Source organism: Ornithorhynchus anatinus, chromosome 10 (genome assembly GCF_004115215.2).
Source record: "Ornithorhynchus anatinus isolate Pmale09 chromosome 10, mOrnAna1.pri.v4, whole genome shotgun sequence".
NCBI classification, from domain to species: Eukaryota; Metazoa; Chordata; class Mammalia; order Monotremata; family Ornithorhynchidae; genus Ornithorhynchus; species Ornithorhynchus anatinus.
The window spans coordinates 10,192,605-10,209,156 of NC_041737.1; the positions used below are offsets into that span (position 1 = coordinate 10,192,605).

The 16,552-nt window shown below is 48.5% G+C and overlaps 1 protein-coding gene across 2 annotated transcripts in view; it reads right to left on the reverse strand.

The window, feature by feature from the left end:
• FRAS1 (Fraser extracellular matrix complex subunit 1) overlaps positions 1–16,552 on the reverse strand; it is a 156,294-nt gene that overhangs the window by 127,831 nt on the left and 11,911 nt on the right. For both annotated transcript variants that reach the window (XM_029073328.1, XM_029073326.1), the window contains exon 4: positions 192–299. In XM_029073328.1, coding sequence (XP_028929161.1) covers positions 192–299 — 108 coding nt within the window. The remainder of the gene's footprint in view (positions 1–191; positions 300–16,552) is intronic.

Sequence of the window (16,552 nt, forward strand, 5' to 3'; positions counted from 1 at the left end):
CTCTGTGCACAGTAAGCGCTCAAGAAATATGACTGAATGAATGGATGAATGAAGGAGGGTGTCCTCCGCAAGAGATAGGAGTACGTTTCCTTCCTCGCAGCCTTCCAACGAGCCAGACGCTCCCCGGCTCCTGCCCCAGAGACCCTCCCGGCCTGGAATTGAGATGGGCCCCCTCCCCCGCAACACCGTACCTTCTCCGTGTCACACCCGGGGTCCTTGCACGGAACAGGTTTGCAGAGAACGAGTTCTCCATGGCAACGGCACTCCTGGCAGGAATCGGACTTCCAAACGGCGGCGTTCTGAAAAAAAACAAACGGCGGCATTACCAGCTGTTGGGGGAGGGGGGAAGGGAGAGAGGCGGGCGAGGGTCCATTAGAAAGGGTAAAAAGTCCCAGGCCCGGAACCCATCGGCCGGACGCCACCGAAGCCCTAGAGGCAATGAAATTAACTGAAGTTCATGGCCCAGGCAGACCCGACATGGGAAAATGCAGAAAAACACCCTTGATACCCAGGGGAATGGTCCCTGATAAGCCACCGTCCTCCGACCATTTTCTGCCTTGAGGCAGTGAAGCTGAGTGGATAAAACATGGGCCTGGGAGTCAGAAGGACCTGGGTTCTAATCCCGGCTATGCCCCTGGTCTCCTGTGTGATCTCGGGCAAGTCACTTCAGTTCTCTGGGCTTCAGTTTCTTCCTCTGTAAAATGGAGATTAAGACTGTGAGCCCCATGGAGGACAGGAACATATCTTGTATCTATCCCAGTGCTTAGAACAGTACCTGGCACAGAGTAAGTGTTTAATGAATACCATTAAGAAAAAAAAGGTCCAAGGGTCTCGTTCTGGGGCGGCCCCAGGACGCGAGACTGGATCACTGGATCGGCCCCACATGGAAAGCCATGAACGGCATTCATTCAATCGTATTTATTGAGCGCTTACTGGGTGCAAGCACTGTACTAAGCGCCTGGGAGAGTACAATATAGCAACAAACAGACACATTCCTGCCCCTAACGAGCTCACAGTCTAGAGGTCTCGGATGTCTGGAGGGAAGACAGAACTGTGTGAGACCGGAGACGGACCTGAAGCGATTACCGACGTCACCCACTCGCTGCCAGGAGGGCAGACTTGGCAGCTGAATAACTCAACTTTCACCTGACATTTCCACTCCAATTAGCGGACAATGCCTGTCAATTGGCAGAATTAACCCAAAATAAGGAGGTTGTAAAGGCTGCCCTTGTGGTTGGCAGAGCCCCGCCTCAGCGGAACAATGAGGGGATGACAGGGGCGGAAAGAGGGAGAATCGGGGCCCCGACTGCTCAAGGGTTCACGTTTCTCCCTCCGCCCGCTCGGACGGATTTCCGAGACCGTCCCCATGGATCGCGCTTCTGGGAAAACCACCACACTCGCTCTGCTCCTCAGCTGGGGGTAGACACTTGAAACACCCCCAAGAGTTGCGGAACGATCATTTAATCAGCCCCCGCTGGGCGCACTGCACTGTACTAAGAGCTTGGGAAAGCCCAGTCGAAGCATGAGAAGCAGCTTGGCCTAGCGGATAGAGCAGGGGCCTGGGAATCAGAAGGTCCTGGGTTCTAATCCCGCTCCACCACTTGTCTCCAGTATGTCCTTAAGCACTTAGTACAGTGTACTCTGCACACAGTAAGCGCTCAATAAATACAACCGAATGAAAGTCGCTTCTCTTCTCTAGGCCTCGGTTACCTCATCTGGAAAATGGGGATTGAGACCGTGAGCCCCACGCGGGCCAGGGACTTATATTTGCTTGTATTCACCCCAGTGCTTAGTACAGTGCCTTGCACATAGTAGGAGCTTAACAGATACCATAATTATCATTATTATCATTACAAGGCACACTCCCTCCCCACAAATAGCTTCCACTCTAATGGCCAAGCGGAGAATAGGCCGTCCAAGCAGAATGAGTGTTTGAAAGCCTCTGTGATCGCTGTGGGGCTACCACAACAAACCAGCCTGCTTGGCAGCAGCCGGGAGAGAGGGACTGATCTCCGGGAGCAGAGGCTTCCGAGAGGAAGGGGGACCCAGAGGCCAATTAGAAAAGAGTCAGTCAGTCGACTGTATTTGTTGAGCGCTTACTGGGTGCAGAGCACCTTATTAAATGCTTGGGAGAGCACAAAACAATAGTAAACAAACACATTCCCTGCCCACAACCAGCTTACAGTCTGGAGGGGAGCACTGTACTGCTCCCCTCACGACCCTGGGAATCAGAGGACCTGGGTTCTAATTCCAGCTCCGCCACTTGCCCGTTGTGTGACCTCAGGCAAGTCACTTCACTTCTCTGTACCTAAGTTCCCTCACCTGCAAAATGGAGATTCGATACCTGTTCTCCCTCATATTTAGACTGAACCTGATTATCTTCTATCTACTCCGGCACATAGTAATAATAATAATAATGTTGGTATTTGTTAAGTGCTTACTATGTGCCAAGCACTGTTCTAAGCACTGGGGTAGATACAAGGTAATCGGGTTGTCCTACATAGGGCTCACAGTTTCCATCCCCATTTTACAGATGAGGTAACTGAGGCACAGAGAAGTTAAGTGACTGCCCAAAGTCACACAGCTGACAGGAGGTAGATCTGACATTCGAACCCATGACCTCTGACTCCCAAGCCCGGGCTCTTGCCACTAAGCCACGCTGCTTCTCTAGTACAGTGTTTGGCACATAGTAAGCACTTAACGAAAACCATAATTATCATTACTATTATAGGATGTCACTGTCGGTGATGACAATTTCAAACACAAACACCAGATGCTCTCTCTCTTACTCGCTCTTACACAAGTTCCCTCTCTCCCTTTCTCTCTCTAGGCATTTCTCTCTCCAGGAATAAAATTCCAGACTCTATAGAGCGACCTATATGTTCCAAATGCCTTAATGCATCCTTGATTGGATTTACGATCTAAAGTTTGGCCTGCAGTCTGTCCCTAAAGGCAGGTTCGGCTGGCAAAAAGGAAACTTCGGAGTCATTGCTCATTGGAGCAATGCCATTTGTGCCACAGAAGCAGTGAGGGCAAACTCCGGTGGGTCGGGGGGGCGAGGGGAGGGGAGTGAGCTCACTATAGACAAGCAGTGACATTTTTTAAATAAGAAAATGAATCTCATTAAAACCTGGGTGAAAGGCAGTAGATGAAAAAATGCCTATAGAAAAGGATTTGTCCTCCTTCTAAAGATGCAAAGAACGCCAGCGCTGACAAATCTCCTCCCTCCGAGGAGGTTTTAGCTTCCCGGGAATTAGGGAGAGTGAGGAATATCATGAGTTTCCTTTCCACTAAGGTGGAAATTGATCAAGCGAGAGGGGGGTTGTTCCTGAGTAGTTCATTCAATCGTATTTATTGAGCACTTACCGCATGCAAAGCACAGTACTAGGCGCTTGGGAGAGTACCATATAACCGGAAACAGAGACATTCCCTGCCCACAATGAGCGTACGGTCTAGTGTGTTGATATCCTTTCCTGGGTGGAAAGGGTTTAGTGAAGCGGGGAGAGACGGTTTATAAAGAGAAAGAAGCTGTGGGCCATTTGGGTCGGAGATGGATCCCAGGTAGCGATCGGCTGGGAGGGTGAGCCATCGGCAATGGTTCTGATCGACTGATTGGAAGGGCTGGAATATGGGATAGGCTGGACTAGGAGGTAGAGCAGAATCAAGAAGTGGTGAATGAAAGAAGAATAGCAATGGAAAGACCAAGTGGGGAGACAGGAAGGTCGGGGATTGAGAGCTTGGACACTTTGGAATAATAGTAATGATGGTATTTGTTAGGCCCTTACTATGTGTCAAGCATCATTCTAGGTGCTGCGGTAGATACAAGGTAATCAGGTTGTCCCACGTGGGGCTTCACAGTCTTCATCCCATTTTACAGATGAGGTAGCTGAGGCACAGAGAAGTGAAGGGACTTGCCCAAAGTCACACAGTTGCCAAGTGGGTAGGGACTGTCTATCTGTTGCCAAATTGTACTTTCCAAGCGCTTAGTACATTGCTCTGCACACAGTAAGCGCTCAATAAATACGACTGAGTGAATGAATGAATGAGGTGGCTGAGCTGAGATTAGAACCCACGACCTTTGACTCCCAAGCCGGGGCTCTTGCCACTAAGCCATGCTGCTTCTTAACAAATACCATCATCATTATTATTATTATTACTTTGGAAATGGCCTGAGGGAGAGTAGAGGGATACAGCCAATCCCAGGGGAGCGAGGGAGAGCACGGAAGAAGGTGCAGGAGGAGCAAGGATTTGGCCTAGTGGATCGAGCACCGACCTGGGAGTCAGAAGGACCTGGATTCTAATCCCATCTCTGCCACTTGCCCGCTGTGTGACCTAGGGCATGTCACTTCACTTCTCCGTGCCTCAGTTACCTCACCCGCAAAATGGGAATTAAGACTGCGAGCCCATGTGGGACACGGACCACGTCTAACCTGATTATCTTTTATCTACCCCAGCACTTGGAACAGTTCCTGGCACATAGCAAGTGCTTAACAAACACCATTTAAAAAAAAAAGAATTTCTAGGAGAACAGAATTCCTGACAGGGACAAGAAAGGGCAGGGAGACGTGGGGGCAAGGGACACTTCCATAAAAAATGAAGCTCTCTCCCTGGAATCCACCAGCCAGGTGAGGTGTGTTCTGCCTGAACCAGTTCTGAAGTGTTACTGCTTTGCAAACTCCTTGAACGTTTCTGGATCGCCCTCAGCCCCTCCTGTCTTTAAAGAATTTCATTGACTTGAAAATCAATTCCCCACATTTAACTTGACAAAACAAGACAGGCCTTTGTGAGGAGTCTGAACTCTTAAACCTTCGGCAAATATTTACGTCGGGTTAAATTCTTCCTGTGCCTCGTCCCAGCTCTTTGGAGTGGGGTATTTTATTCACATTAATATGTGTGCGTGTGTGTGTGTGTATACACGCCATCACACACTGTCAGCCCCTCCAGAGCAGACTGTGCTGAACGCTGCGCACCCGGCAGGGACTCGGTTCAGATGCAACACTGACGAACAGCTCTCGCTGCCCCTCCCCCTCGCCCCCGCGCTGGCATTGGAGAATAAATCAGGTTCGGGCAGAGACTGCAAAATAATGATCCAAGGAGTCAGGGAACTCTCACTCTGCCTATTGAAAACAAGCCAAATAGCCTTTAAATCTCTTTGATGATTACGTCTTAAAAAAGAGACAGCTTTATTTTAATTTCCTTTATTCCTTTTCTGAGCTGTTATCTTAATCTACCGACGCAGTTCCTATGGCAACAGGGATTAGCCACATATACATCTCACCGAATCCCTGGTGTCCCCCCAGCCCGTGGCAGTGGGAGAATGGCAGCCAGCTCCATCGAATACTTCCCCAAAGCCATGCCTCCAAACACCAACGTCCCCCACGTCTGTCCTAGGCCACGGGAGAAGTTGCACATCCTAGTGGAAAGAGTACGGACCTGGGAGTCAGAGGTCTTGGATTCTAATCCCAGATCCACCCCATGCCTGCTGCGTGACCTTGGGCAAGTCACTTAAATTCTCTTTGCCTCAATCTCCTCATCTGTAACATGAGGATTCACTGCGTGTACTCTTTCTCTAGAATGTGAGCCCCATGGGGGCCAGGGACTGTGTCCAACATGATTAACTTGAATCTACCCCAGGGCCTAGGAGAATGACTGGTACATAGCAATTGTTTAACAGATACCATAAAGATTATTCTTATGGTACACTTAGGTGCGAAACGGCAACGGCAACTTCCACAGTTGTCAACGAGTGCTTGCGGAAGGCCAGAAGGACGGATTTTTCTCGGTCCTCGCCCCGTGTGGGTCAGGGACTGTGTCTGAGGTGATTGTGTGGTACCTACCCAGCGCTTCGCACAGTGCTTGGCCCTTGGCAAGTGCTCAACCAACCCCCAAGTTAATTCGCTGAAAAGCTCCTGCCCTGGATGTCCAGCTCAGACCTCTCCTGGAGCCTGGTCCGATTAGGATCAAATCAATCTTGTGCAGAGCACCGTACTTACTGCTCAGGAGCCCGTCACAGGGCAGGGACTGTCTCTATCTGTTACCGATTTGTTCATTCCAAGCGCTTAGTACAGTGCTCTGCACATAATAAGCGCTCAATAAATACTATTGAATGAATACCTTAGAGTTACTAGATGCTAACTTCGGTGGATCAATCAATAGAGCAGTGGTATTTATTGAGTGCGTACTGTGAGAAGAGCACTGTGCTAAGCATTTGGGAGATCACAAGACAAAGGAGTTGGTAATAATAATAAGAATAATAATGGCATTTGCTAAGCACTTACTATGTGCCAAGCACTGATCTTAGCGCTGGGGTAGATACAAGGTAATCAGGTTGTCCCACGTGGGGCTCACAGTCTTAATCCCCACTTTACAGATGAGGTAACTGAGGCACAGAGAAGTCACACAGCTGATAAGTGGCAGAGTAGGGATTAGAACCCACGACCTCTGACTCCCAAGGCCGGGCTGTTGCCACTAAGCCAGGCTGCTTCTGGACTGGTAGACACAGTCCCTGCCCACAAGGAGCTTACAGTCTAGAGGCAGCAGAGGGATTGTCTCCATCTGTTGCCGAACTGTACATTCCAAGCACTTAGTACAGTGCTCTGCACATAGTAAGCGCTCAATAAATACTATTGAATGAATGAAGGAATGACTAGGGATCGTTTATCTGGCCGCCGACCTCTTGCCCACGTCCCGCCTCTGGTCCGGAACGCCCTCTCTCTTCATATTCGACAGACAATGACTCTCCTCCCATTCATAGTCTTACTGAAGGCCCATCTCCTCCAAGAGGTCTTCCCTGACTAAGCGCTCTTCTCCCACTCTCTTCTTCATCACCTCGACTTGCTCCCTTGACTGAACTCTGAACTGAACCCTGTTCAGTTGAGGAGCCCACCTCCCGGGCTTCTGCAGCAGGAACAAAGAGACCACTCCCAATCTCTCCTCTGAGGGAACCCTTGCCCACCGACCCAGGTCTGGGCCGAAAGGGCCGGCTGGGAGCAAAGAGCGACGCCTGGATGCTTGGGGGGCTCCTGTCCCTCTCCCCCCCCCCCCACCACACCTGCCAGAAAAGCCCCTCTGCTAGACGCTTCATCCTACAGGGTTCAGAGAACAGGGCTCTGAATTCCTAAATCCAATTAATCTCACAAGATGAAGAGACAGCTGTCAATCTGGAGTGGGGAGGAATGCCAGTAGGGACCACTAAGGGAAGGAGGGGAAGGATAAGGAGGAGAAACGAGAGGACGGGCGGGAGAAGTCAGCAGAAGCAGAGGAGGAGAAAGAAGAAAAGGAGGGGGAGGAAGGGGCAAGGACGAGGAGGTGGCAGAGGGGGAGAAGAAAGGAGATGAGGAGAATGAAGTACAATCCTCCGTACACAGTAAGTGCTCAAATTCAATTGATTTACTGATTGGTTGAGCAGGAAGGGAGAAGGGGAAGGGAGCGAGGAGGAGGAAGAGGAGGAGAATGAAGGGAAAGAGAAAAGGGAAAGAGGAAAGGGAAAGAGGAACGCGGTGGACAAAAGGGGAGGATACCAGGGGAGAAGGAAAGGGAAGGAGGAAAGGGAAAGAGGAAGGGGAGAAGATCCCTCCCCACTGAGCCATGCTGCCCCACTTGAAGAGAAGCTGCCAACCCAGTTTCTAAGGAAAGGTGCAGATTTATCTACTGGGTGGCTAAGCCTGGCTGACCTAGGCCCTGGTTTGTTCTCCAGTCAGGTGAAACTTTAACTTGGCAACAACTGATAGGGGTTGCTAAGGGGCTAGAGCCTTCAACCCAAACGGGGAGGGAAGCCCCGCACACAGCCAACGGCCTTCACGAGCCATCTTCAACTGACCTCTACTACTGAGGCACTGTGGACCACCGAAATGGGAAAGAAGGGTGGCACCCTGGGTAGAGCTTAGGGCCGGGAGTGGGAGACCAGGGCTCTAATTCTGGCCCTGCCACCTGCCTTCTGTGGGACCTTAGGCAAGTCGTTTCCCCTCGGCTCAGTTTCCTCGTCGGCAGATGGGGATTAAACACCTGTTCTTCCTCCTCATTAGGCTGGGATTCTCATGTGGGACAGGGACCGTGTCTGATCTGAGTGTACTAAGTCCTGCACCCAGGGCTTGGTAGATACAGAAGCTAGTAAGAAATACAATAATGATTACCGCCAAACCAAGAAGAAATGTCCATGGGCACACCATCAGTCAATCGAATCGGATTTATTAAGCGCTTACTATGGGCAGAGTGCCGTACTAAGCGCTTGGGGGAGTACAGTATAACAAAGTTGGTAGATACGTTCTCTGCCCACAAGGAGCTTACTGTACAAGGGGGAGACAGGTATCAATATAAATAAATTACATCTATGCACATAAACGCTGAGGGGCTGCGAGTGGTGTGAAAAGGAGCGTGGCTTGGTACTTAGGCCATGGCCTGGAAGTCAGAAGGACCTGGGTCCTAATCCCGGCTCTGCCACATGTCTGCTGTGTCACCCTGGGCAAGTCACCTCATTTTTCTGTGCCTCAGTTACCTCATCTGTATAATGGGGATTAAGAGTGTGACCCCCCCCCCCGATGTGGGACAAGGACTGTGTCTGATCTGATTACTTTGAATCTACCCCAGCGCTTAGAACAGCACTTGGCACATAGTAAACCCTTAACAAGTACCATTATATGTTATTATTTTCATTATCAAGTACTTGCAAGGTACAGATTCAAATGCCTAGGCCATGCAGAAGGGAGAGAGAGGCCCTCCAAGTACTTCAGACTGCCACTCTTCTCACCTTCAAAGCATTACTAAGGTCACATCTCTTCCAAGAGGACTTCCCTGATTAAGCCCCTTTTTTCCCAGCTCCCTCTCCCTTCTGCATCACCTAGGCAAACGGATCTGCAACCTTTGGTCGTTTGATATTCACCCCGCAGCACTTACGTTCATATCTTTAAATTATCTATTATAAGCTATTTATATTAATTCCTGTCTCCCCCTCTAGACCGTAAGCTTGTTGTGGGCAGGGAACGTATCCGCTAATTCTGTTGCTCTGTGCTTTCCCAAGCACTTAGTACAGTGGTCTGAACATAGCGAGCGCTCATTAAATACCACTGATTGACCCACAATGAGAGGAAGAAAGGAAAGAGAGGGCTTAATTGGGGAAGGACTGTTGAGGAGATGTGACCTTAATAAGCCTGTAGTGGAGGGCAGAGATTGTCTCTCTTTACTGCTGCATTGTACTTTCCAATAATAATAATGATGGTATTTGTTAAGCACTTACTATGTGCCAAGCACTGTTTAAGTGCTGGGGTAGATACAAGGTAATCTGGGGCTCGCAGTCTCAATCCCCATTTTACAGATGAGGCAACTGAGGCACAGAGAAGTGAAGTGACTTGCCCAAAGTCACACAGTTGACAAGTAGCAGAGCCGGGATTAACTTATTTATATTGATGCCTGTCTCCCCCTTGAACAGTAAGCTCTTTGTGGGCAGGGAACATGTCTACATGGGACCTCTGACTCCCAAGCCACGCCGCTTAGTACAGTGCTCTACACACAGTAAGCGCTCAACAAATGCAACCGACTGAGCCGCCCCTTGGGGAGCTGGCTCTTCCCGCGGGGGCTTCGCCCTTGAAGACCCTCACGTGGCCTAGTACCCTCTCTCCCTGCACACACGCCTTTAACCGCTGCTCCCGGCACGGCACCGGGCTCTGTGGTGGCAGGCAGGCCTCACTGGAAGACCGATTCCAAACTCCGCATCAGCGTCTAGCCCGGCTGCACAGTTAAAACATGTCTTAGAAGCACTGCAAGTTAAATCATGCATTTCTAATCCTGGCTCCACCGCTCGTCTGCTGTGTGACCTTGGGCAGGTCATTCACTTCACTTCTCTGTACCTTCACTTCTCTGTAATTCGGTTCCCCCATCGGTAAAATGGGGGTGAAAGCTGTGAGCCCCACGTGGGACACGGATTTTGTCCAACCTCATTAGCACTTCTCTAACCAAGTGATCAGTACAGTGCCTGGCATATAGTAAGCACTTAACTGTGCGATAAATTAGGAAAGCAGCATGGCCTAGTGAACGGAGCAGAGGGCCTGGAAGTCAGAAGCACCTGGGTTCTAATCCCAGCTCTGTCACCCGTCTGAGGTGTGACCTTGGCCAAGTCACTTCACTTTTTATATGCTATTCTGATTTTAATTTAAAATTTGCCTTTATGCTCTTAAGGGAATATTAATTTGGGGCAGGCATATCACACGTAGTATTTCCGTGACAACCCAATTATCTTTTATCTACCCCAGCATTTAGAACGGTGCCTGGCACATAGTAAGCGCTTAACAAATACCATCATTATTATTATTACTTCTCTGTGTCTCAGTTACCTGAGCTATATAATGGGGATTACGATTGTGAGCCCCATGTGGGACAGGGACTATGATCAACTTGGTTAAGTTGTATCTACCCCAGGGTTGAGAACAGTGCTTGGCATATAGTGAGTGCTTAACAAATACCATCATTATTATTACTTTTATCATTATTAACCTCCCTTAATTAAACTCCCACCCTTTCTGTCTCATTTGTAGCTTTGTTTCCTCCCTTGTCTTTGCCTCTCTGACCACTTGTGTCCATCTGTCTCCCCAGAAAGGCCGTGAGCTGGGGGAGGGCTAAGATTTCATCATTTACTTCCTCCCTGCATTCTCATGCACCTCGTAGAGTCTCTGCCAGTAGCAGGTGCTCGATAATCGCCAAATACGCCCATACTGACGGTGCCAATGATAATGCCAGCGACGATGCCGACGACGGGGGCCAGCCTTGGGCTCCCGAAAAGCCAGGCTCATCAGACTCCTACCAAGCCAGTGCTTCCGGAGTCTCAATTTCATCTGTAAAGACTGGGCTCAGGGTCCAGTCTCTCTTTTAAAAAAACGAACCCAGAAGAGCGATTCGAACAAGAACGTTACGGGAGAGTCGTGGTAGGCTAGGATTCTTCGTAGGTAATAAAAATAAATGGAATGACAGCAATGAGGAACTCTTTTTTTTCAAGTGAGCTTAATTTTCAGGCATGACTGCAATATCACGAGTGATCTAAGCCTCTTAAAAGTCACTTCGGTGAATAAAAATTTCCCCACACCCAAGAAATCACGGTGCATGTAAGGAGGCAAAGCCAGGGTTCATTTGCAAACATCCCCAAATTCACATTTCCAGAAGGGGTGAACGTTTGGAGCCTTTTTTTCAAGCCAAGGTAGAATCGATTGTTTTTGTTGTAGAGGCTGGGTTGGGGCGGTATGACAGAGTTGGTTGGCCGTGAGTCAGCGTGGCTCCTGGTGGGCCCGGGAGTATCTGCCTGATGGACAGCTTCTGCCTGGGGTTCCTGGAAGCTCCGTGCTACCCAGCCCGGGCTTCATCTGCAATCGGCTGCAGCCCAGAATCCAAGACATCAAGGCGCGGGTGGCCAGAAAGATCCTCGGATCGGCCATCTTCCATCTCTTAAATCCAGACGATTGGGTCCGTTGCCATTCTGAGACTCCCACTTGACCAAAGGACATCCCAGGCTGGAATTTTTTTTTTTAATGGCATTTGTTAAGCACTTACTATGTGCCAGGCACTGTACCAAGCGCTGGGGTAGATACAAGGTTGGACACAATCCTTTCCCACATCGGACTTACAGCCCTTATCTCCATTTTACAGTTGAGGTAACTGAGGCCCAGAGAAGTGAAGTGACTTGCTCATGGTCACACAAAAGACAAGTGGCGGAGCCGGAATTAGGACCCAGGTCCTTGTGGCTCCCAAGCCTGTGTTCTATCCACTAGGCCACACTGCTTCTCACTTAATCCCATTAGGGCTGATCTCAGCTCTCACCTTCTGCCCGTTTGATGGGCAGAGTTCCAGGCTGGTGCCCGAGCTGGAGGTGGGGAAATGCCTGCAATGGGATCTGTCACGCCAGGAATAGGGCTGACATCGGGCCCGGACACGGAAGCGTCGTTCCGTCAGCTCTGGAAACACACCTCGGGTAGCCTGGGGTTCTCTGCAAGCTGTTTTTGGTGCCAAATCTAAGATTTGCCTTCAGGAGGATTCTGGCCCAAAACCAGGATTTCCCAAAATGCACTTGCTCATGCAGACTCAATCAGTGGTATTTTTCTTAAAGACTTACTACATGCAAAACACTGTACTAAATGCTTGGGAGAGCAAGACAGAGTAAGGAAACATGATCCCTGGCCTCGAAGAGTTTACGGCAAAGACTCCAAGAGCCCCGGAAACCCAGGTCGGGTGTGACATCATGGGGCCACTGGATCTCTCAACAGCCATCTCCATCATCATCATCATCACCAATGGTATTTATTGAGTGCTTACTCTATGCAGACCACTGCACGAAGCACTTGGGAGAGTGGTTCTACGATAAGCACTTTGGTTTTAAAAAGAGAAAAATTGGCATGCTTAGCACAGTGCCTGGCACATAGTAAGCACTTTATAAATATCATTATTATTAATGCTGGTAGCACACTCTGGCCCCACCTTCAATCTGAGGGGAGCCACACTCTTCCTGCCCTACAAATGTGAGTGTGTGTGTGTGTGTGTGTGTATAAAAGTACTCAAGAGAACATGTTGGGAGTGCTTTGCAGTGTTATGCTCTGTAGCATAGCTGGCTCTCCAAATAGGGGCCCTGAAAAGTTCTTGGAATCCTCAAGCTTGGGAATGTCGTGCCAATGCTATGCTTATTTATAAAAATTCTTGATTTCTATTTTCGCCTCGTCTCTTCTGAGGCTCTCCGCGGGCCACCGGCTGATTGTTTTATTCTGGAATATTCAGGGCAGGGGATCGCTATGTGTTTGAGCGGCTTCTATTAATGTGGAGGCAACAGATGATTCTGCCTCATGTGATGAAGTAAAAATACAATCTCTGATTCAGTTAATAACTTGGCTAAAAGACGACCCTGGCTACTACAAAGAGAGAGAAAGAGAATGTGCAGCACTTCAGACTCAAGTTGTATCGTATGTCACCCTCAACTTGAAGTGTGGTACTTACCAGGCATAATGGCCACAATCTTTATTCTTTTCAATGTCAATCAATCGTATTTATTGAGTGCTTACTGTGTGCAGTAAGTAGACTGTATGCTCTCTGTGGGCAGGGAGTGTGCCTGTTTATTGTTGTATTATACTCTCTCAAGTGCTTCGCACAGTGCTCTGCACTCGCTAAGTGCTCAGTAAATATGACTGACTGATTGTCAGTATAACAGAGTTGCTAGAAACAGTCCCTGCCCACAGTAAGCGTATAGTCTAAGCTTACAGCCTGCCAGACATCTCCTCCAGGAGGCCTTCCCTGACTAAGCCCTCCTTTCTTCTTCTCTCGCTCCCTTCTGCGTCGCCCTGACTTGCTCCCTTTATTCATCCCCCCTCCCAGCCGCATACTTACGTTCCTATCTGTAATTTATTTATATTAATGTCCATCCCCTTCCAGACTGTAAATGTGTCTGTTTATTGTTACAGTGTACACTCCCAAGTGCTTAGTACAGTGCTCTGCACACAGTAAGCGCTCAATAAATACAATTGAATGAATGGATATCCGGGAGACCAGCCAGTCTCTGGTTCCTTGAGGTATTCCAGTACCGCGACAGGAGACCGAGTCCTGGTCTGGACCAAAATGGTGCCCCTCATTGACCTGGGCTCTTTCGACCCAAGCGAGTCACGCTCGTGAAACTCTGTCCCTCAAGTTTTTCCAAAGCTAAAAATTTCCGCTGAAACCCAAACTCTACGAACATTCCCACACTGCAGTTACGTCACGTTCTTCCGTGCACTAAGCTTCTGTCGAATATTAATGTCCGTGATTTACACACTACAGATTTGTCTTTTCTGCCTTCCATAATTATAATCTAGCCATTTCCAGAATGATCTTCCTCCCGGAAGATGCGCGTTTGAAAATTATGCCCTGGTAGTACGCGGAAAGATGAAAGAGGCCATTCTTTGCGGTGACAGCATTTACATCAAACAGGACGAAACGCCACTGCCTGGATTTTCCCGCGAGACACACGCACAGCCCAACACATTTGTTCTCCCAGTGACACAGCGAGAATGCTCTTCGGCAACGGTTGGCTGCTGTGGGACCTCTTCCTGAATTACTGTGTGAATGACAACACCACCAACCTCCTAGGCCCGTGCCCTCAGGCTGCAGCTGGAGAACTCAGAGCCAGTCAACTCTTCAAGAGAGTGTGAGTCCCCAACAGACTCCTAGAACAAATCACCCCCTCAAGCTCGAACACTCCGGCCACTGCATTCCCTCAAAAACTCCACGACAGTCTCTCCGTTGCTTCCTTAGGAAGCGGTCACCGGGCCGATCCAGCAGTCGGGGGTATTTACTGGGCACCTACTGAGTGCAGAGTACTCTACTATGCTCCTGGGACAATACTTGATAGACACAATCCTTGCACTCGAGCAATCAATTGATTAATTTATTGAGCACCAAGAGCTTGGGAGAGAACATCGCAACAGAGTTGATAGAAACGATCCCTGCTCCCAAAGAGCTCGCAGTCCCGTGGGGAAGATATACACCAAAATAAGTGGATAAGGCAGATGAGTGAGGAGACCTGGGTTCTAATCCTGGCTCCGCTTGCCTTCTGGGTGACCTTGGGCAAGTCACAACTGCTCTTAGTGAAGGCCCATCTCCTCCAAGAGGCCTTCCCTGACTAAGCCCCCCTTTCCTCTTCTCCCACTCCCTTCTGCAGCGCTGGCTCAATGGAAAGAGCATGGGCTTGGGAGTCAGAGGTCATGGGTTCTAATCCCTGCTCCGCCGCTCGTCAGCTGTGTGACTTTGGGCAAGTCACTTCATTTCTCTGGGCCTCAGTCACCTCATCTGTAAAATGGGGATGAGGACTGTGAGCTCCACGTGCAACAGCCTGATCACCTTGTATCCTCCCCCAGCACTTAGAACAGTGCTTTGCACACAGTAAGTGCTTAACAAATACAAAACATTATTATTATTATTATTATTATGCATCACCCTGACTTGCTCCCTTTGTTCTTCCCCCCTCCCATCCCCACAGCATTTATGAACCTATTTATTTACATCAATGTCTGTCTCCCCCCTTCTGGACTGTAAGCCTGTTGTGGGCAGGTAATGTGTCTGTTTATGGTACTGTACTCTCCCAAGTGCTTCACACAGTGCTCTGCACATAGTAAGTGCTAAATAAATACAATTGAAAGAATGAATGAATGTTCTGGGCTCAGCTTCTTCACCTTCAAAATGGGGATTCAATACTTGTTCTCCCTCCTCCTTAGACCATGAGCCCCATGTTGGGCAGCGGCTGTGCCTGATCTAATTATTCTGTATCTGCCCCATACATAGAGGAGTGCTTGGCACATAATAAGCACTTAATAAATACCACAGTTATTATTACCATTAAGGTATGTAAGTAGATGTGTACAGAAGGGTACAGATGATTGTGAATACAGAAATGTATGGTTGGCGCAGAAGCACTGAGATAAAAGTTGGGGAAAATGGACAGTGGATAGAAAAAAAGGATTTTTTTTTTTTAAATAGCATTTGTTACGGCCTTATTATGTGCTAGGCATTGAACTGAGCCCTGGGGTAGCTAATCTAATTGGAGAGAGTTCATGCCCCACATGGTGCTCCCAGTCTTAATCCCTATTTACAGATGAGGTAACTGAGGCACACAGAAGTGAAGTGACTTGCCCAAGGTCCCAGAACAGATCATTCATTCATTCATTTCATTCAATTGTATTCATTGAGTGCTTACTGGGTGCACAGCACTGCACTAAGCTCTTGGGAGAGGACGATACGACAATAAACAGACACAATCCCTGCCCACAACAAGCTTACAGTCTAGAGAACAGCTTCTCATGCTGCTTGGGGTGATTTTCAAGTTAAACACTACTAAAATTTGCCCTAGTTCTGAGGCCGGGGGTCAGAGTACGGATTAGGCTGGGAAATCCCAACTGCATTCAGGACGCAGACAGTATAGACTCAAAGTGCACCGAGATCATATGCTGTGGTGTCCGGAACTGTTTTAACAAAAGTCTATTATTTTCCCCTCTAAAGCCAGTTAATCTTATTTCTGCTTTGTGGATGAATAAACCCACCAAGACTAAGTAAACCAAAACTGATTGTCGTGTTTCTGAGAATTTCGTATTAAGGAGTCTCAGCTCAGGTCTACATTGCCCAGTGTTCTAGTAATTCAAGCAAAACAACCCCTTTTCTTAAATTATGTGGCTATTTCCCTCAGTTCTCCACTTAGCTTTGAATACAAGGACTCAGCTTAAAAGAGCCACTGGTTCAGAAAAAAAAAAAGATTTTTTTTTTCCTTTAAAACTACAAGGGAATTAATAATTCAACAACAGAAAGTTTTTCCCCCGGTATCAAGGTATCATGAAACCAAAGCCATGAGATGAAAGCACATACTGTCTTTTTTTTATGGTATTTAGTAAGCACTTACTATGTGTCAAACTCCGTCCTAAACACTGGGGGAGATACAAATTAATGAGGTTGGACACAGTCCCTGTTCTGCACGGGGGTCACAGTTCAAGTAAGAAGGATAGGTTATGAATCCCCATTTTACAGATGAGGCAACTGAGGCACAGAGAAGTGAAGTGACTTGCCCAAA